Here is a 21,683-nt window from a genome sequence, read left to right on the forward strand (position 1 = left end):
TTGTTTTTTTCTGGTAGATTAGTACTGCAGCTTGTCCATTAGTTGCAATATGCCAAAAGTACCAGGATGTTGTATTCATTTAGCTGTATATACTATATACTTTAATTCTCACCAAAAATCATTTGTCATTTGCCAAAATAAGCAATCACACAGAAGCAGCAAATGTAAAGAGTCCCCAAAATATTTATTGTATATATATATATATATATATATATATAATATTATTATTTATATTTATAAAAATCAGAATTACAGATTTGTAATGCTGGTACAGCAAGTATGGAAAATACACACTTCAAATCTGTATGGAAAACAAACAAAAGGCACCTTTAACAAACAAGTGCCTACTGATTTCTACAGCCCAAGCCCCGAGTCCCACCTCCTAATTCTGTAACTGAATTATATGGATACAATACACACCTCACACTAAAACTCCACATACAAACTTTGAGGATGTTTTCTATTGGCAGCTACAAGCAAAGTCCACGACACAGCACATGGGAAGCAAAGACAGAAATGTACCGTAGCCAACATTTGTTTCAGTGTCACCTAGCAAGTAGTTTGACTTTAGATCAGCATACACTTTAAGTGTATTGATTCTATCATCTGAAATTAGAAGAAAATAGGTGGTTTAGATTGTCTTATCTATTTCCAATGAGTAAAACGACATTGTAACTCAACATTAACTCGTTGCCTTGAGATAACAGAAAAAAAAACATTCTTGTCATTTCTCTATTCTTTGGTGAGTTTAGTCGTACGACACTGTGTGGTGTACCCTTCATTAAGAGTCACGGCCACTTGCCATATATAGTCATATTTATATTTCACAAATGTTTTGATCAAACATTTAACTTTATTCACATTCATGTCACTTGTGGATGAGTAGGAAAAGATTCTTCTTTATGGGTAAGAAATCTAACACATCTAACACCTCTAAATGAAGCCAAATAAATAGTATTAGATTAGATTTTGATGAAACAGATGAAGAAACAAAGTTGAAACTTAAGCTGCAAACCTGTAAAGAGCAAGTGAGGAAATTATTGTCTTATCATACATCATAAACAGTGCAGTTTGATAACAACCCTCTCTGAATCAAGCTTTCACTGAAAGGATTATTCATCTGGAGGCGAGTGGCATCTCAGGTGCTTGGAAGATGCTGACACATTTCCCAAACTGAATTTCTGCTTCTCATACATCCCTGCAACTCACAACAGTCTGATAGATCACGTGGCTTGAAGAGATGTCATTAAATGAAAAGTGCTGCATATCAACCAGACCTAGAAAGACAGTGTGATTATCCACAGTGCATCTTAAAAAGCAAAGTCCCATGCCCAATGACAATTGACATTGTACACCGTTTCAATTATTTTCTTTGTTGTTCACCTTGGCACCCTGGCTTCAATAAGGCGTATAGCGTGGCGCATAATAATCTTTGGGTCGTGGAATGGCATAGGAGCTCCTGGAGGCAGACACCGGGGACAGCTGCGTTCGCTCATAGGAATAGCTTGCTGAGGAGACTGGTACACGTCTGATAGGGCTGCGCTCCCGTGCATAGTATGCGGCTGCTGATGAAGGTGGAGCCAGAGGCTGATGGCTGTATGGGTCTACTTTAGAGAGCGAGGAAGGGGGAGGCGGTGGAGGGGGGAGGAAAGACATGCGACGATTCTCAAAATAGCTTGAGCCATAGGGGTTAGCCCTGTATTTCTGATAATAATCAACACTGCTAAAGACACGATCATAAGCTGATGACCTGCTGGTGTATCGATCTCCCAGCTCAGAGCCATAGCTGCTAAGCCTACGTGGTGGAGGCGGCGGCACACCTCCATAACTACCCCGACTATACATAGAGCCAGCCGTGTAATCAGCTCCTGGAGGTGAGGCCATCCCATAGCTCCCACTGCCATAACTTGGGGGACCGCGTGAGGGAGGCCGGCCGCTGCGACCTCTCATGCCATCACTGTGGCTATCGCTGCGACCGATCGGACAATCTTTCGACCAGTGACCATGTTTCCCACAGACAAAGCAGCCGGCATGATTTCCCATTCCCGGAGCGGTGCGAAGCCGACTGGTGGACAGCTGTACACTCATCAGCTTGCCTTGTAAGGAGAGAGAAGACACGCATGAGACGGAGGGGTTCTGACACGATAAGGCTCTTACCGACTACAAGACACGTGTAAAAGATTTGACTGACACTGACTAAGCGAAGCGAGACAATCTGCAGCACCAGGTGCAATGCCTGTTCACCAGTTACACTGCCAACCCTAAACGCGATTACTCTCAGTCCACCAGGTCGGTCATCCATTCTGTATCAGCTAGAGGACTTTACTTCCTCACAATAAAAAGGATGCATCTACAGACAGCAAAGACATCTCTCCCCTGCCCAAGAGTTCACCTTTGAAAGCTGTGTTGTCCAACTTATTGATGGCATCCATGGCATCCTCCATTCGCTCCATGTGAACAAAGGCATAGTCTCTCACTATGTCACATTCTACCACCGGACCAAAGTCTTCAAATTTGGCCTGCAGCAACTCACTGGTGACTCCTTCCCCAAGGTTGCTGACATGCAGCTTGGTGCTGGACTTGGACCTCTGTTTGCTCATCTCCACATTCAAGCGCCAGCCATGCAGCTGGTGCTGGTGGAGGTTCTTTATAGCCTCCTCTGCTTCACTCATGTCGCTCATGTGCACAAAGCCATAGTTCTTGACGATGTCACATTCTGTGACTTTACCATACTTCTCGAAGAGTTCTCGCAGTTCCTCAGGTGTGGTGTTGCAGGCAAGGTTGCCAATGAAGATTTTCACCATGATGACGATGTGTGTAACCTAGAAAAGTTACAAAAATCAGTTACTACTGTTTGACCACAACCAATGACAAAAGTACACAAAGCCGCAGCTTCATTAGGTAATTTAAAGAGTTTCTTTAAAATAAATAAATAAATAAAATATGTGATGTATTTTAGTGTTTTCCATACATAGACCAATGCTCAACTCTCTCCCTCTCATTCTCGTTAACACACACACACGCAACACTGAATTGATTTTTGTTTTTGTGTTGATTGTCTTTTTACCTTATTATATTATTATTTTCTTGTCAGTATTTATTATGTTTCTTAATTGATCACTAAGAAAACTCCCTAAGTTTCATGTATGTTAACAATGACATGTTTGATGATTTTATGCTTAATATCAATACATCCATACAATCATATTTTTAATTTCCACTATTAATTCTGCATTTACTCTGTATATTTTAATTTATATATATACTTTCAGATCTACTTATTGAAGGCTAGCCCTCAGAGTAAATAGTTTATTGAACAAACTGCCAACAATGACACAATTATTTTAATCTGTGGATATCAACAACGTAGCTGAACAGGTTTAGTTAGCTTACGGTACCACTGCAGTATCGCATTGCTTCAACCACTCCTGCTTTTGACTGAGATACTAATGCCCAGTTTATAGGACATATAACTGAACAATGAACTGTTAAATCAAATGCATGCAGAAATACTGAATAAATACATTTCTAAAAGTGCATAAAAATAGAAAAGCTGAAAGGTTGATGTATGACAATTTAATAAATTATGTTATTATAATGACAATGTTTTTACGTTTCTGCCTTTATGCAGGTATACTTGATTTATTTTTTGGTCTCTATGATGATTGATGTCACTTTCAAGATTGGTGATTTTGCAGAGTTTTTGATCGGCAAAGTAAAGCCGATTGGCAGACCATTCCAATCCATCGCCGATCTGCTGTAAAATGATCGCATCCAATTGAGCTATTTACTACTCTGAAGCGTCACACCTGTTGTTGTCGCAAACAACACTCCGAGTTTCAAGTGTTATTTTATTAGGCAACGTCTCAAACACCAAAATGTAAAAAAGCTGGTAAAGATGCACATAAATCAATTCATATGCCCACCGTAATCATTCAAAGTCCGCACCTGTCGGCCTAAATGCTAATATGTTTTTATTTAATTTATTTAACCTTTATTTAACCAGGTAAAAAAACCCATTGAGATCCAGATCTCATTTACAAGGGTGACCTGGCCAAGTGGTCAGCAACACACGTCAAGAACATTAGAACAACATTTTAAAGTTGGTAAACAAGATGAAGACAGTTATCAGAGCAGTAAAAATAAGTGCAGCGATAGAAAGATATCTTAAAAACACAGGCACTGATGAATGGATGCTTTTTGCCTAATGTGTAATAAAGAATTAAAAATGTTAAATGAAATAAGCTCAGAAATTTTTAAATCAGTTTGGAGGGTATTCCAGGCTGAAGGGGCAGAGTAGCTAAAGGCCCACTTTCCTAGCTCAGTCCACATGAGGGACCTGCAGGAGCGCAAACACATATTATTAATATAAATAGAAAATAAAAAAGGTCCTAAAACTGAGCCCTGTGGCACTCCCCTTGTGATCCCAAGAGAAGACGATACAGAACCCGCCATTTGTACACACTGGGATCTATTTGAGAGATAGTCGAGAAGCCTATATTTGACAAGGTTTTAATCAGGAGAGGGTGGTCGACCATGTCAAATGCCTTTGACAGGTCAATAAACAGGGCTACACAGTGTTGCTTGTGGTCCAGAGCATGGATAAAATCATTTAAAACTTTTAAGGTGGCTGTGACAGTGCTGTGCTGTTTTGTAGAAACCAGACTGGAAGTCGGTTAAAATGCTGTTAAGAGTGTAAAAATGCCTTCAGTTGAACACTGACAAGCTTCTCAAAGATTTTTGCTAAAATGCATAGTTTCGAAATTGGCCTATAGTTGTTTAGTTCCGCAGGGTCGCCTCCTTTTAAAAGAGGAAGTATAAAAGCAGATTTCCATACATTTGGACTTTTGTTAGAGCTCAAACTTAAATTAAAAATGTGTGACAGAGGCTCGGCTATGTAATCTGAAGCTAGCTTTAAGAATTGGGAGTCAAGCTTATCTGGCCCGGCAGACTTCTTGGTATCCAGATCCTTTAGGCCAGGGGTTCTCAAATTTTGATAGCTGAGGGCCAATTTATGAACCCGACACTGGACTGAGGGCCGCCAATGAAAAATACACGTGTATTAAATTTAATGACCCAGTTGCATCTCTTCAGTTTACATTTGTTGGTCTGTATCCAGTAATGTGCAATAAACACATATGGGGAAACATTGTTATGCACAAAAAATCCCCGGGGATTAGAGCTGGGCGGTATGACCAAAATTCTAGATCACAGTATTTTTATATTATTATAACGTTATATATTTCCAGTATTTGACAGTATTTTCTCTCCTCATGCATGACGTGTTAACTGCATTGATTGTGAGAAGAATTACTGCAGAGTGGTTACCCTGTTCCAGGTCAAGAGAATTGTACAAAAAAAAATCCACATTAGTATTACATGTAATACAGCAGGGCTGTGGGTTATTATTTAATATCCAGTAGTATCGTGATTACTTGAGGGTTTTTCCACAATTACGATTATAGAACGCTCTTTTTTTTGTTTTAAAAATAATTATAAATAATTGGGGAGGGGGGGTAGTTAAATTATACTCAGCTTCACTCGTGGCTTCGAGTGAACACAGACTAGATGAAGGAGGCGCAGTGACGTGACAGAAGCCTGTTAAATACTCCACGAGGACAGAGAAATCTGTTCGTGTTCCTGAGGTGGCAGAAATAAGAGCAAGATCCGTTTGGACCGGACTTTTCATACTTCATGAGAAACGAGTGTGCAGAACTGCTCATACGGAGCGCACTCAGCGTCACACACACATACAGGTTTTGCCGCTATTTCGCTGCTAATCATCGGCAGAAGTTCCGGACATTTTAGGTCATTTAAAATTCACATCATAACACAAATTCACATAATTCATTGCGGGCCGCCAAAAAATTTTCTGCGGGCCGCCATTGGCCCGCGGGCCGCACATTGAGAACCTATGCTTTAGGCCTTTGAGAACATCCAGAGCAGACACGGGGGAAAAAGTGAAAGTGCAATCAGTAGGACTTTTGTCCATATTTAACGTTTCTGCAGTTGTAGTGGGGTTCTTAAAATTGGAGTCTAAAAAGTTAAAACGAGAACCGACAGATATAAAATGTTCATTAAAATGATTTAGCATGGCAGATTTTTGAGTCACCGCTTTACCATCTTTGACCAAGAAGTTAGGGAATTCATTTTCATGAGCAAAGTCCGAAGTGGATTTAATGATTTTCCAGAACTTCTTTGGGTCATTTAAGCTTTTAGTTGTCTCAGAAAGATGGATTTTTGTTACATTCGTTTCTCCATAATATGTCTTTTAAACGCCTCGCTCATTAATAAAAAAATAATATAAGTTGTAGTAGGTGTTCAATTCTTTAAAATTAATTCTCCTAGAGATTTTTCCTAGTGACTCATGTTTGGTTAATGAAGACGTAGGAGTTCCCTAAGCTAATCAGTCAGCTAGCTACCAACTCATTTGCTCGTTCGTTCTTCCCGTTTATTTAGCCTGTGAACAAACGACAGCTAAGCACTCTTGACCTCCTGATGTTTACTGACTTTCTTTTCCTTGCAAAAATCTCAAACTCACCTATAAAGCGACACAGTCTTCGTTAGCATTGAATAAAAAATGAAATGGCGCTCTATTCTTCGTCTTCTTCCTGTTTACTTCTTCTTCTTCTTCTGTTAGTTTATTAGTAGTAAGCAGCAGGTGAATTATCGCCACCTACTGGACTGGAAGGGCGCTTTCAAAAGACTGGCAGTTAATTTTCATCCACCACGGACTTCTTTATTTCAACTAAAGAGAGCTCATCAAAAAAGTTACGAGTTACGAGTAAAGAGTCTGCTATAAAAGGATATTAATTTTTTTATTTTGCATAATACAACCTCTCCATAGTGTAAGAGCACACTCTTGTTATATACATACAATCTGCAGACAATAACAATAAAAACATCTTAAAAAAAACAAATACCCTTATGCATATTGTGTCTTTCAAGTATATCTCAGGGAAAGATGATTGTTAGACAGTTCACTTTCCATAAATAACATAAATATTATCAGACACTCTAATCTAGTGGAATTTACATTTTGGTCAAACAAAGCATCAGTACATTTATTCACTTTCTATGGCACCTTGTTTAGAAGCCTGTGAGTAAAATAGATTATTAATCATGATGAAAGAGAGTCACAGGTTAAAGGTCTGCTGGCACACATGGGACTCTCCTGGTCCACTCAACATGTATCCTACCAAGCTGGCATCTTAAATGTTTTAAATGTAGGTTCAGTTTGACATAGTTTTGGAGGAACCAACTTTACAGCTGTAAAGTGGTTACACACTGAAGCGGGTGCTATTTAATATAGCCACATACACACATTATGTTTTTCTATTTATAAATTCATTTAAAAATGCCCACTATACTGTCTGTCAATATTTGAAGTTAACTACTGCTGTACTGACAGATCTAATTTAGCATACAATGACACACTTGGCAGGCATGCAGTGGTGGCCCCATGGCATGTAATTGTTGAGAGATTGCCCTATGCTAACAGCTAACCTATCAGTTATCATAGTTCTTTTTAAATGCAAAATTTTATGTATACTATGCAGTTGCAAGCAATCCTTCTTGTAATCTTTATAAAAGTCTAACTGGTTAATTCATGTTTTTCTTATGATAGATTTTATGTCAGTGAATAATGTGAGATACTTTCAGCTCCAAACAAATAGTCTAAAGTATTTTTTTGCGTAACAAAAAACAAAAAAGCGTAAAGTTCAGGGTAGCTCCAAAAGTAAGTCAATGCCACTAAACCTCCATGTTAAATAACTTTACTGCAGAAATAAACAGGTTTACAGTCAAGGACAGTTTTGCTCTTTTTATATGACCAGTTCAAATTCAAATTATATTAAGACATTATAATTGTGCATAATTAATGGACACTTTTAATCAGTGAGGGTAGGATGATCCAATAGCAAACAACAGAAATATCAGAAACTGCAGTTCCTCTAATGACCACTTGAAGCTATTATCAATGACAAGTTAACAGCAACACGTCACCAAATTATTTTAAGCTTATAGCTCCACAATGTTGCTCGTATTTATTTGGATTAGGCAGGAGTTAGTTTGACTCAGATGATCCATGTCAATGAGATGGGAACAACATAGCACTCAGTTTGGATGTAATAACTTTAAGTTACCTTAAAATTTAAATCCACTCCAGACTTTACCTTGTCATGATTTAGACTAAATCCACACTATGTATGAATAATTACAATAGTTCAACCACCTTTGTGTGGTATTATCCAAATGCTTCATGCTGCAGTACCATCATTAGACACTAGATGCTGGCAGCAAAACCTCTGCAGAAATCCCCTGAAAAAGTCTCTTCCTCCACTGTCTGCTTGTCCCACACAGCCTGATAAGAAGAGATATAAGAAGTTATAAGAAGAGAAAAGTTGACAGTGTGTCCACACTGGCAGCAGCTCATCTATGGTGTCTCTATCGGCAGGAAGGCCACTGTCCTCTCTGCCTGGCTGTGATTTAGGTTGGTAAGATGAAACATACAAAAATATGAGGGCTTGGCTTTATCCTGCTGGCTTCTCTTAGAAAACAGAGCTAGATGCTAATAGCAGGGAGGTGGTGGGTTAGGTGCTGCTATCTGCTACAGGACACCATTTGCATGGCAGGGATCAGATGTCATTCAGTAGCTGCTTTCATGTCCAGTCAGGATGTACAGGTTGCTGAGTGCTGATGGGTCATCAGTTGGTGTGCTCTGAAGAATGATGTCTCTGTTCAAAGTCAAGAGTTGAAGGAATGTGTTAATGATAGATGACTGTTCAGAATCAAAATTCCTTTATTTATCCCAGAGGGGAAAACCTTTTTGTTACAGGCATGACAGATCCAACCAAGAATAAAAAATGTTGATTGTTCTCATGGCAATTTGTAAAATTAAATAAACAAATCCTGTTGCTATGTAAGGTGAAAATTTGTTCTGCCAAACCCTTTAGAATATTCTACATGTTTAAATATGTAAATATGTATCCAACACATTAGCCACTTAACAAAAAGAACCCAATCAAACAAAGCAAGAAGAAATATTATAGTCATATATTTATTTAATTCTAATCTTGGCTAATGTTCATGTGGATGAAAACACCACCAGAAGAACACTGAATAACCATGGTGTGACAGAGCTGCTCTCAGAAAAGAACACTGCTGCCTGTCTGCAGTTTGTTAAAGCTCATGTGGACAAACCAGAGGGCTGCTGGGAAAATACTTGGAGCACAGATGAGACCAGAATGGAGTTATTTGGCTTCAATGAGAAGACTAATGTTGGAAAAAAGAATGACACTGCAGTCCAGTATATGAACCTATTCCCTCTCTAAACCACAGTAGTGGTAGTATCATGGCTTAAGGCTGCATCTAAGCCAGGATGACTTCCATCATTGATGGAACAATGAATTTAGCATAAATACAGTGAATTCTATTTAATTCACCTCAATTCAATGTTATTTATATTGCACCGGTTACAATCAAAATGGTCTCTAGGTGCTTTACAGGAACCCAGAAAGACATTTTTAGACAATATTTTAGACAATACGATTATCCTTTGTTATTTTGCAGATGACATTTGCATCAGTATTCCTAGATTAAAGTTTACATACCTGTTTGTTCCCAAAACTCTGAACACCCGACTCTCATCTGTAATTTCTTGGGTTACCTGCATATAAACAGGAGACTTACTGAATTATTGCATAGACACAGAGTAAACATGAATCACTGACATGAGTCATAGATCTCCTATAGGTAAATCACCTCATCTGAATGAAAGCTCCTCCCCTTAAGGCCATGCTTCCAGAAAGCCAGCACACTGTCCTGCAAGCAGACTGATAGGCGGATATTTCACATCACTCTACTGTCAAACATCATGTGTCTTTAAATGTGTATTTCATATTGTACCTAGTGTTTCAACAAGGAAGTCAAAGTTTATCTCAGCAGCCAGCTCTTTGGTTGGAAGCCCTCGCAGATTCACAATCTTAACAGTTTCTGTCCAATCAGCATAAAGATTGAGGATCAGTTTATTATCAATCACTCGATAATATGTGTAGAGAGAAAGGACTTACTTTCCAGTACGATGAGGACAGTGTCTCGGTCCAGTTGTGTTACCTGCATGGCTCTAAGTGCTCCACTGTCTGTAGACAGATGAAAGCCGTTAGTTTCAGCTGAAGCTTTGAGCAGTGCTTTGTATACAGAGCAGCAGCCTCCCTCCTACCTGGTACTGAAATAGGTGCACCGTTCAGCTCTATTATGTCAAACTTGAGCTGCTGGCTGTTTGGGGGTTTGTCCTTACTGCAGTCTCTCACTCCAATACACAGCTGGGGAAACTCATCTGTTACCAATACCAGCAGCTCAAATATTGGTAAAGAATCTGATAGCTTAAGCGCTATGTGCTGCAAGAGAAACAGACATTGGTCAGGTTAGAGGACTACAGTTTGGGCACTGTGATTACAGGTCTCCTTTGTAAGACTTCAAACACAAAATGGTATTAATAATGCCACTAAAATAATAAGACAGCCTTTGGACAGTGAGGTTTTGATGCTCAGCGACTTGTGCTTGGGTGCTAATGCCGATAAAAAGAGGCTCCCATCTTTATGTGGCGTTCAAAATTGGTAAGTCTTTTAAAAATTTCTGTATTTCTGCATAAATATGATCACAAAGATCAGCCCAGATTCACACAAAGCCTGAGATTAGGCAAAAAGAACAAAATCGAAGAAATGACAGAGAAATATTTCTCTACAGCTGTCTGTGGATTTGTGGAGACCAAACTCTTTAGACATGGTTGTGTAATCTTTTCCAGCCAGATGAGCAGCAACAACTGTTTGTATGAGGTCCTTAGAAATGTCCTTTAAAAATGTCATTATACACTTCCACAAACACTTACTGACAACTTCCATTGATTGATTAACACCTCTGAACAGAAGCACTCTAATTTAGCCTTCAACATAAACTGCTAATCCTAGAGGTTGAAATACTTTTGTTAATGATGGATGTTTAATATTTAATCGTTTTCTGAAATACCCAAGAAGCCCTCTTATTGGTCACCTTACAGGTTCATTCCATATGCAATGCTTTATTTATGTATAAAATACATAGGTATACAGGACAGGATCCTATTTAACATATGTAAAAGTGGATGTTATTGTACACACCTTCAGATGCATGAACTTCTGGAGAGGCTCATACCACAACAGCAGAACCAGACCAGATGGCACTGCCCCACAGAGGAACGTGCTGTCTGTATATGGGTTTCTCGCTGAGAGAGATAAGAAAAGTGTAGTTGCTGGTCCTGAAATCAAAACATACACAACCCGAGGAGTAAATGTCATGTTACTTACCTACACTACATCTTCTGCAGCCTTTAGTGTCAGGGATCTTCACAGAGATGGCAAATTTCCTATGGGACCAGAGGCGACATAAAGTTAGTTCACAGTGAAAAGCCATTTTGTCTAAGAATATCTTCCTTTGCTGCCATCCAGCAGTAATATAAAACAAAGATGTTAGCACTTAAATAGCCTGTCCTACCTTGGGCTGATCCTCTCGGTGAAGCGGTTGGTGCTGAGGGACAGACTGCTGTGTTTCTTCTGCAGATGTCCTCTCTGCTCAAACAGAGCTGTCAGACTGTGTGAATAAAGCTGGGATGACTTCCCTGCAGGACAGAGACATGTTAGACATTTTGGACACTGTCTTTTAACAAAACCATTATTGGAAGAGGTCTGTTACCTGATACTGACATCAGCACATTGTTCATGACATATAACCATGTACACCGCTGAGGGAGAAGCTGTGGGGAGAAGACAAATAAAACAATCCACTCAGTTTGTCTCAACTTTGTGCACAGACTTGGACAACAGCTCTGTATCACGACCACTAGGACTATACTATGGGTTCCTGTAGTATCTCAGATTTCACAACTTAACTTGTAGAAGTTGTTAAGCTTCTGAACTAAAGTACCACATGTGTCTGGGATACTGCAGAGAAACACCAAGAAGGTATCCTGAGCAGAGACCACCTTGGGACAGAGCAATTGATCTGTGACTAAAAAAACTGATCCAATGCAAATGGATGAGTTGGTGCCTAATATAGAACACTATCCAAGAAGACTTGTTTAATAGTCTGCTGAACAGAATAGAATAATGGGCTTGTGAGTTATATGTCTGAACATGACAAAAACATGGCCTCAGCTTGGAGTTGTTGACAGTGAAGATTCAGCTGCAACCAATCATCTACCATGTATTGTTTGGGAAGCTCCTGTCATTTCTAAACAGTTTCCTTGGACAACCTCCAAGATTAGTTTTCCTTCATCAAACTACATTATAAAAGCACCATCTACCAATTGACATAGCACAGTACTCCCATGATGATAAAACCCATTAGGGGAGCCTTACCTTCTCTAGTGTATCTTCATGAAGTTCATTAAGGTTCAGTGTGTAGATTCCCTCCTCCGCTCCAAGAATAAGATGCTGATCTAAGTAAGTAAGGTGTTTGTTAATAGGAGATCTTTCCTGCACTTTAACACACCATATATACAAATGTTTTTGCCATTTCTGTACACCATCGATATTGAGATGTAAGTGAAGTCAGACTTTCTGCTTTAATTCAAGGGTTCTGACAAAAGTGTGCCACTAACTATTTAGGAATTATACCCTTTATTATACACACATATTTCTATGGTGGTGAATATATAATGACAAGCAGCTGCATGTCCAGGTGTGTCCTGTTCCCTGGTTAATGCATGACTAATGAGTAATTAGAAACACTGAGAGTGGCCAATATAACAGTGTGAAGTTCTTTTTCACCATGAACAGCAGCATGGACACAACAAGTTGCAAACCACCGATCACACTCAAGAACAGAAAGGACAGAAAACAGCCAAAAAAAGCCTGTCTAGTTGTAGAATAAGATTCTTCAGAGTGATGAAACTCTGATGAACTTATACCAGAATGATGATGTCTTCAGTCAGACATGATGAAGGAATGTATAGATCTATACTGTGTTTGACTTATCAGTCAAACACTGCAAAATGTACAGGAAGCTGTGAGTGAAGCTGTTCACTCACTGAAGACAAGACTGAAGGCAGAAAGAGACAAACAAGCAGCAGCTGAGGACAGCTGCAGTAGGACCTCAAGGGGGGAAACTCAGCATTTGATCATGTCCATGATTTCCAGACTTCATGGACTGCAAAGGATTTTCATCCAAGTACTAAAGACATTCTACCAAAAATGTGTGTGTATGAAAATAGTTATAATTCCTGAACAGTTCATGCCATACTTTTCATTGTTCCAATATTTATAAACCTGACTGTATGTAGCAATCCAAAGACACTTACAGACCACTGGTCTTACCTCTAGTCGTGGGTAGAATCCAGGTAACAGCACAGTGGATTTTGAGAGGACAACCATTGAAGACTTTGGAGAAGCAGGCTCCCATCTACAGAAGGAGCAAAACAACTGAATAGATAAAAAGGTAAACATGCTTATGTCTCCTTCAGAGGACACGGCCTATGATGGTGTCTGCAAAAGGTCGCAGGAAGCGTCATGATATCTGATGATAAAAATCACCAGAAGTAAAAAGCACAAACTACGCCGGTCACATGACTTTAACATCATCACAGAGCATAGTGTGCTTAACTTGCTTAGTACAAAGATGTTCCATGTCCCAGACAGCTTCTGTTACTACCAGGGAAAAGAACACAAGACACAATTTTTACAATCACATTTGACAGCCGCTGAGCTGAGACACAGCTAAAAAAAGTGGTAATGATTCCAAAAATTTTGCTGATTGGTGACTCAGTATCTCCGGACAGGGACAGACATCAAGCTGAGAAATATCATGTAAACTGAATTTAGGGAACATGTGAGGAAGCTTATCTTGTTAGTTAAAAGCTTTGTCACATGCTATTAGAGTTCACACTTACATGGACTTGAGGGGTAGGAGGAAGTCCATGACAATCAGCCCTCTAGAAATTTCAATAGTTACACACAACAAAAGAAAAGGGAGTGATAAATGCCGTTCATCAGAGGTATTACAAACCAACATGTTGATTGGCAGCATCGTATACACAAATCATTAGAAAGTTATTATGTTAGCAAATCACACAGGCTAACTGATGCTATGCTAGCCACTCAAAGGCTTGAACTCACAGAGTCCTCAGTATTTTTCCTCAGTGTGCACCATTCAGGTGATAACGGTGTTTCTCTTTTCGGTGAGGAAACCTTCTTTTTCTCTGCTGCTACAGCGTCCGCCACAGGCAGACAAGGATCACTGCAGCGCTGTCTGATGTCCTGTGTGGCCGAGCACCTGGAGAGGCCTTATGATAGAGAGAACCGATTTTATGTGGATATTATGTTGAGGTGGTAACTTTAAGATAATGATAGGAGGTCAAATTTATGTCCTATACCTGTAGTGGTGGAAGTGGAGTTGGCAGTGACAGCAGCATCGGGGCCCAGTGTACAGCTTGGTCTCAGGGTCAGATCTTTGTCCTCTGTGCTAGGAGATAAAGAGCTGAAGGCCGGCAGGGAGGCCGTGGATGGACAGAATAAACCACTCTTCCTACCTCCCTGAAAAACACCAGCACACATACATTACTCTGTATCTCTGAAAGCCCAGTGGAGTCACATGTGTAACAAATGACAACACTGATATATAATACATACAGTACATGGCTACATTGATGTTGAAAAGTGTCCTCACTCTTATAATTCTTCTTTTTTGGGTTAAAACATAATACAAATCATCAAATACAACCTGACGCAAAGAACCACATCACTTTTAAAAAGTTATATGTTGTTGGTCTATCTTTTAATTAGGGCCATTGACATCATCAGATACTTTTGCCACTTTGAAGCAGGCTAACATTGTACACACCCCTGGGTGTGTGTGTGTGTAGTATGAATTATATAACACTGTAATGGTCTGTGGTTCTCCATTTGGGATACAGTACTTAAGTCCTTTTTCCCAAAGAGCAGCAGAAATGTTCAGACCAACTCTTTGTGACACCACAAAAGACTGATGGAAACATTTCATGTACAAACACTACAATGAGTAGTGTACAACTTGATAACATATTGTATAGTTACACTCACATCAGCAGATGGCGCCCTTGCAATGGTTAAACTCCTGAAAGACAAATGAGCGACAATGTCCTGGTCACACTAAAACAACTTAAGTCAAGACATCCATTGAGATCCAAATTAAAAACCAAGCTGGGCGATACAAGCAAATGCTGGAGATGTTGAGGGCAGGAGCAGCAGAACAGAAACACAATCCCACAAAACGTCACAAAAAAGCAGACAAGGAAGCCCAAATGGCTGAGAACCATTGGGTTTATGATGGATCACACCTGTTTCCAGGTCTTGAGGTTTGGAGATAGGATCAGTATAGCGTAAACACAAACCCACTGATTATGTCACATATACTGGCATTAGCTGATATTAACACCATTAACAACACCAAGCGCTTTATCTCAAGTGAATTCAGGATGGGTAAACACTGCTGTTAGGAGAGGCTGGAGTCGATGACCTACCTCAGCTGCAGAGCTTGCTCCACACATTCCAACAGGCTCCTGCAACAGGAAGACCTGGTGTTTATCTGACTATGGGCCTGAATGGCCCATAACAATGGGAGGGAAGGAACTACAGGTCTACCTCTATCACATATAAGGGCTGCTGATATAAAAGCATATTTCTGGATCATCTATCAGCAATAACATTTTACTCCAGAAGTTAATATTGATATTGCCAACTTCCTGCTCCAGAATCTATTTTTGATTGTGGCTATTTAGCTATTTTAACTGTTCATGTTACATGCTCTTTGGTTTTAAAGACTCTCAGAATGTTAAGCAAAACTAAATATAAGTCTGAAATACTAATATTATAATACTGATACACATGATCTATCTGTGAGGGTGTACTGATAAGGCCACAGAGAAGAGATTGGGTTGACGACAGTCCTACACCCACTTGCCACTTTATTAGGTACACCTATTTAAGTCAAAATTCACATGGGGGCAAATTCAATGGCATCACGTTAATGATCTGTTGATAAGTATCAGAAATCAGCAGTTCTCTGTTCATGTCAGAGAAGAACAGAAGAAGAACAACTCTAACTGCACAAAAACCGTGAACTAGAACTACACCAGCAGATAAGTACACCAGGTGTCAGTGGTATCAGCTAAGAACAGGAAACTGAGGCTGCACTTCACACAGGCTCACCAACATTGGACGATTACAAGATTAGGAAAACTCTGTCTGATTTCTGCTGACACATTCAGATGGTCGTCTCAGAATTTTCTGTAAACAACATAAAGCATGGATCCATCCTGCCTGATGTAATGGTGTGACAGAGATTTTCTTGGTATACCTTGGACCCCTTAGTACCAACTGCGCTTGGTTAAAGACCACAGTGTTACATTAGTGATTGTGACCATGTTCTGATGGGTACTTCCAGGAGGATAAAGTACAAATTACTTTTTAAAACATGACAATAAGTTTTCTGCACTTCCTGTTCTGAACAGTCAGCCGTTATCAGTCCAACCTTTGGGATGTGGTGGAGCAGAAGTTTCATTGACATGCAGCCAACAAATTTGGAGCAACTGTGTTATTTAACCATGTCAATATAAAGGAAAATCTATGTGCTATGTAAAAAATCTATGCCACCAAGAATGAAGACAGTACCAACATGACACTAGCAAGGTGTACCTAATAAAGAAGCTTCTCTGATAAACAACATGTCATGTGACATCCTCTTAACCTGACCAACCATCAGCACGAGCTGGTAAAAAGACGAGTTTGTTTCTGCCACTGCTGCCTTACCTCCTTGCTTGGGGGTCAGGCTCTGGGTTTCTGTACGGTGCCTATATACTATTTAAAACATTGTTTTTGTTGTTGGCTTTAAGAGAGACATCCTGTACAGCTCAGAAAAAATGGAGGTAGAAAATATATTACAACACTTACGGTGAGTTGTCCTCATCCCCAGACAAACTCCAGTCGTCATCATAGGAGCCCTGCTGAAACAAACAGACACCCAAACAGAATATGACCTTTGGTCATAATCATTTCTCCACTGTACAGCAGTGTCACACAACTATCCTGCAGAGAGAAATGCATTACCAAATCAGGATACGGCTCTGTAACTTTCCTCAGGGGGGGCCTGAACTTCACTTGGTCAACTGCAAACAAAAGACAACGGTATGAGGCTAACACAAGCAGACCAATATAACAGAACCCAGGCGTTGTAAATGGCATTGATCTGTGCTAACTCTCAAGTGGATTGATTTGTGTTAGTTGGAGCTAGACACAGGATGCACTCTGCACTTTACCTATTACATCAATAATGAACTAGCACTATGGCACACTGGCTTCTACAGGCCTGACCTCACACAACAGCTCAGCACAAAGGGGAGGAGTACTTTTCTACATTTAAATTATTATTGCTAAATCCTTTAAAAAAATGTAATTACTTCATTAGCGCAGAATAACTCACTGAAGTGTCTTTGGGCTTTTCCGACATAACTGAAAGTAAGAAATGAAACATCATGTGACTACAAAGAACCTGAGAATTCTGACTTGACTGACATAGCAACCAGAAAGAGGAACTTACTGTCTTGTCTGGCTTCAGTTATCTGAGCACCGCCGACTGCCAGCATGATCATTTGAACTTAATATAGTCTCTGATGTTGTCAATACAATCTTATTTAAAACTATATATATAAAGCTTTGCCATGTTGTATTCACTACTCACTACAAAGTGAGTCACTCTTAAGTAGCCTCCCAGCAATTACCAAGGTTAAAGTTGAGAAAAGGCTTTACGCAGTGATGAGTTTGCAGTTATGATTTTAGCTCTGTGATTAGCAGGTTTATCCCTTCAATAGCTGATAAGTTACGCATTTAGCCTGGTTGTTGTGGTGCAGTGAGCTGTCCTTCCTTATCTGTGTACTTAGGTGTCTTTCAGGACTCTAGCTATGTGTTACAGTAGCCATCAAGTTAGCTTTCTTGCTGTGACATTACCTCTGGTGTTACAGTGTGACCCCAGGCTGTGGTGCAGGTGTTTGTGGCGCTGTACGTAGTGAAGCTGAGGTCAACACAAGGTTTATATATGAAAGAGTGTGAAGCCAATTCACAGTATCACTTAGACCACAAGAAGGCCATTGGTGACCCAGTAGTATGAAATCACTGGAGCCAGTGCATAGAAGTACCACTGTCTGACACACATCAGGCATGTTCTCAGTGCCATCCACTGACGCAGCCTCTATCCCACATCCCACATGCATGGAAGGGTTACAGGACGAGGGCAGCCATCAGTAGGCTCACTGAGAGCCTTTTGTCCTCATTCATATTATGGAGATTACACCACTGAATACTGGGGGTCCTTGTGGACAATGAAGCCACTCTTTAGCTGGGACAACCAACATACACTATATTTACACATGCATGCTTACAATCACAAGTGCAATTGCACATACAGTGGATATCATACTGTGAAATGAATCTGTATAGAAGCATACAAAGTAGTCTGAGTTATTTTTGGAAAATGAGCTTGACCTTGCTGTTCACTTTGTATATCTGTGTGGTATTTTGGCAGAGTGAGAGGTTGTGTCTTAGAACCCTGTCTGTGTCTGGTGTAGAGCCAAACTGCTGATAAGTAATACTGAGAAAAAAAACATTTTATTTTAATCAGCCAATTTAAAAAAAAAAAGCAATATTGGAAACTTTCCAAATATTGTGTAAAGACAGTCCTGGATATCAGATGTGTTGGTGTGTGTGTGTGGGTGAGTCCTCACATTGCTCCTCAGACAGGGTCCTTTCTACAGGCAGGTGTTTCCCGGCTGACTGGATCTTGTCAGGAGCCACTTCCCCAACCTGTCAACACAATAATTTATTTGAGCTGCCATTACAAAAAAATGGGAAATCCCTTCTATCAGAAGGACTGACATGTATTGTACAATACAGCATCCAATTAAAAGTCTGGATTTTGACCATAAATAATCTTTTGACCAGTGACAGTACTGACCTCCAGGTCAGTGTCGTCCATACTGTGCGTGTGTGAGGAGTGGAGCTCAGGGTTGTTGGCCATGTCCAGCAGCTCAATGACCAGGTTACGGGTCAGCAGCTGTGTCACAAACGGATGCTGTGAAAGAAAAAATATAATCTTCTTGATGCTGAACCTCTACAGGAAATTGTCATGATATCAGTAAAATGTGCAAAATGGACTTAAACTGAGAGGAAGGAAGGACACTGAAATCACAGTTGGACATTATTTTTACATGTTAGTACCCTTGCTTTTTATTCTATGTTTCTTGTGTAGAAACATAACAACAGACATATGATTTGTACTACTAATACAACCAAAAGAGGCTACGAGCTACATGTCAGATGCACAGCATGCTCAGTGGTGTTAATGTGACAACACAATTAGAAGAAGACTGAACAAGTGCAGTTTGTTTGAAGAGTTACCAGAGACTCTTCTGTCTAAAAAGTACATGGAAGCAGGACTAAGGTTCACTAAACTACATCTGAACAAAGAACAACACTTGTGGAACAGTGTCCTATGGACACATGAGACCAAAGTGGAGTTGTTTGGTATTAATGATCACCACGTCTACTGAAAACCACAGCATTTCAGTAGAAACACCTCATACACACTCTTAAGCACGGTGGTGGAGGGCTGATGATTTGGACTTGTTTTACAGACACAGGACCTGGACACCTTGCAGTCATTGAGTGGACCATGAACTCCTCTGTATACCAAAGTGTTCCAGAGACAAATGTGAGACCATCTGTCTGACAGTTAAAGCTTGGTAGAAGCTGGGTCATAGACCAGAACAATGATCCCAAGCACAGCAGCTAATCTACATCAGAATGACTGAGAAATAAGAGAATCAAGGTTTTGAATGGTCTAGTTAAAGTCCAGACCTCAGTTAAAATACTGTGGTGGGACCTTCAGAGGCCTGTGCATAAGAGAACGTTCAAAAATATAGTATTAGAATTTTCTGTTTTGCTTCATTTGCTAAATAAATAATAGCACAGTAAAAAAAATGTATGTTTTTGTCTGAGGTTGTATTTGTCTAATACTGAGACTCAGTACAATCAGACATGTATATCCTTCAGGCATCATGAATATTATGTCTTCAAGTCTCTATTGTAGTTTTAATTAATCTCAGTCATCATCAGGGAGTGAAAATAGAATAAAACCATTACAATTATGAATACTGCACACGGTATATTGACTATATGAAGACAGATGGCTGGTTAGCTTCCTTTCATTAATGACCAGCTATTAACCTGCAGCAGTGTCTCAGCTGAGGGCCTTTTACGAGGGTTTTTAATCAGAGCCATCTTCACAAAGCTTTGGAAACCTGCAGACCTGCAGAGAGAGGAGACGGAGTGTAAACGCACTACCAAGCAAGAAGGATCGATTGATTTTAAAGGTTAAGCTCACCACTTTGTTTTATCCTTTAGCCTTGGAGGCTGGAAACTGCTCTTGGACATCAGCATAAGAGCTCTGAAACATTGTTAAATGTCAGTATTATATGCAGACAGTCACCACTGTTTGTGTCTGAGCACTGACATCATGTAGATACTGTCTGTGCTGACTCACCTCATTGGGTGGAGGTCAAACATGGGCGGCTGGAGCTCTGCCAGCTCGATGGCTGTGATGCCTACGGCCCAGATGTCACACAGGTGGTTGTAGCCACCCTTCTTTTCCACTGCAGCCACCTCTGGAGCCATCCTAGGAGGAAGGAAGAGACAATGAGAGCAAGGGAGCATCAGATTTAACATAGTGGGAAATATATGTTCAAGAGGTGGAATCCAAACAGCAATGTGTGTTAAGTGACTGCTGCTTCACTCATCCTACCAGTATGGAGTTCCAATAAAAGACTTCCTTTTAGCCACTGAAGCACTGATCTCTGCTGCCACCCCAAAATCAGCTACACAAAGAAGAGACACAGGGTCACACTGGCAGCTGACATCTAATACACGGTCTATTTAAGTCAGCTTGATGAGGGTGTCTGTTTAAATAGGTATTGCAGATGTGTCCGATACAGAACTTTACTGACCAAGTTTCACATCTCCTCGCTCTGTCAAAAGGATGTTGGCTCCCTGCAGAGAGAACACACACATGTAAGCTTATAGGATGGTCATGTAATATTCCTGTTTGTGTTATGAATTTGCAATTGTGTGTGCATTACACTAAGCAGCTACACTTGGTGACAGCATCAGTGGTGTTCAGACTGTAATGTGGAGTCTGTACCTTTATATCTCTGTGCATTTTGCCTGTTTCGTGCAGGTGATACAAACCCTGAAAAAAACACACACACAATAAAACAGGTAGGTTTTGTAGAGATTTACACACAGAACATGGGTCCCACAGTCAAACACGGTGGTGGAAGTACAATGCTGCGGAGATGCTTCTGATGGAAATTAAAATTTTGTCGGGGCAGAGGTGATAGGCAGCAGAATTGGGTCTTAGTCATTGTTTTCTCTTTCATCATGACAACGACCCAAAGCACACGCCTCTTAGTGATGAACTGCCTCCAGGAAAGCAAAGTGAACACTGCTAACTGGCCTGCACAAAGCCCTGACTTAAATTCAACAAAAAATCTGTGGAGTGGACTAAAGACCATGGACAGTCTTTAGCGGTCTGGCGTAGTTAAATACTATTTAGCTCTTCTGCAGCAG

General features: G+C 40.1%; 2 protein-coding genes and 1 pseudogene across 10 annotated transcripts in view; all 3 read right to left on the bottom strand.

Moving 5' to 3' along the window:
- Nucleotides 1-165: 165 nt before the first annotated feature.
- Nucleotides 166-2,117, bottom strand: LOC114451130 (RNA-binding protein 4.1-like). Its single transcript, XM_028429697.1, has one exon. The coding sequence runs from the start codon at nucleotides 2,086-2,088 to the stop codon at nucleotides 1,399-1,401; it is 690 nt and encodes a 229-aa protein (XP_028285498.1). The 5' UTR covers nucleotides 2,089-2,117; the 3' UTR covers nucleotides 166-1,398.
- Nucleotides 2,118-2,309: 192 nt separating this feature from the next.
- Nucleotides 2,310-6,645, bottom strand: LOC114451131 (RNA-binding protein 4.1 pseudogene; annotated as a pseudogene).
- A 197-nt stretch (nucleotides 6,646-6,842) lies between these two features.
- map4k2 (mitogen-activated protein kinase kinase kinase kinase 2) overlaps nucleotides 6,843-21,683 on the bottom strand; it is a 31,201-nt gene continuing 16,360 nt past the window's right edge. For 2 of the 9 annotated variants that reach the window (XM_028428671.1, XM_028428670.1), the window contains 27 exons: nucleotides 21,256-21,303; nucleotides 21,062-21,104; nucleotides 20,860-20,932; nucleotides 20,602-20,733; nucleotides 20,443-20,505; nucleotides 20,286-20,367; nucleotides 19,015-19,131; nucleotides 18,785-18,863; nucleotides 17,115-17,173; nucleotides 16,959-17,011; nucleotides 15,530-15,568; nucleotides 15,090-15,123; nucleotides 14,405-14,564; nucleotides 14,148-14,314; nucleotides 13,922-13,963; nucleotides 13,350-13,434; nucleotides 12,393-12,472; nucleotides 11,728-11,788; nucleotides 11,530-11,653; nucleotides 11,343-11,401; nucleotides 11,157-11,260; nucleotides 10,220-10,397; nucleotides 10,071-10,139; nucleotides 9,907-9,993; nucleotides 9,763-9,833; nucleotides 9,612-9,667; nucleotides 6,843-8,735 (listed from right to left, as the gene is read on the bottom strand). In XM_028428671.1, the coding sequence (XP_028284472.1) occupies nucleotides 8,648-8,735; nucleotides 9,612-9,667; nucleotides 9,763-9,833; nucleotides 9,907-9,993; nucleotides 10,071-10,139; nucleotides 10,220-10,397; nucleotides 11,157-11,260; nucleotides 11,343-11,401; nucleotides 11,530-11,653; nucleotides 11,728-11,788; nucleotides 12,393-12,472; nucleotides 13,350-13,434; nucleotides 13,922-13,963; nucleotides 14,148-14,314; nucleotides 14,405-14,564; nucleotides 15,090-15,123; nucleotides 15,530-15,568; nucleotides 16,959-17,011; nucleotides 17,115-17,173; nucleotides 18,785-18,863; nucleotides 19,015-19,131; nucleotides 20,286-20,367; nucleotides 20,443-20,505; nucleotides 20,602-20,733; nucleotides 20,860-20,932; nucleotides 21,062-21,104; nucleotides 21,256-21,303 (2,253 nt within the window). In that variant the 3' untranslated portion in view covers nucleotides 6,843-8,647. The remainder of the gene's footprint in view (nucleotides 8,736-9,611; nucleotides 9,668-9,762; nucleotides 9,834-9,906; nucleotides 9,994-10,070; nucleotides 10,140-10,219; nucleotides 10,398-11,156; nucleotides 11,261-11,342; nucleotides 11,402-11,529; nucleotides 11,654-11,727; nucleotides 11,789-12,392; nucleotides 12,473-13,349; nucleotides 13,435-13,921; nucleotides 13,964-14,147; nucleotides 14,315-14,404; nucleotides 14,565-15,089; nucleotides 15,124-15,529; nucleotides 15,569-16,958; nucleotides 17,012-17,114; nucleotides 17,174-18,784; nucleotides 18,864-19,014; nucleotides 19,132-20,285; nucleotides 20,368-20,442; nucleotides 20,506-20,601; nucleotides 20,734-20,859; nucleotides 20,933-21,061; nucleotides 21,105-21,255; nucleotides 21,304-21,683) is intronic. The other 7 variants (XM_028428676.1, XM_028428679.1, XM_028428672.1 and 4 more) reach the window with 7 other exon arrangements.

Source organism: Parambassis ranga, chromosome 18, assembly GCF_900634625.1.
Source record: "Parambassis ranga chromosome 18, fParRan2.1, whole genome shotgun sequence".
Classification (NCBI taxonomy): Eukaryota; Metazoa; Chordata; class Actinopteri; family Ambassidae; genus Parambassis; species Parambassis ranga.

What these genes read in the sequence shown, in the direction of transcription:
- LOC114451130 (XM_028429697.1), bottom strand. Translation starts at nt 2,088, where the DNA reads ATGAGTGTACAGCTGTCCACCAGTCGGCTTCGCACCGCTCCGGGAATG.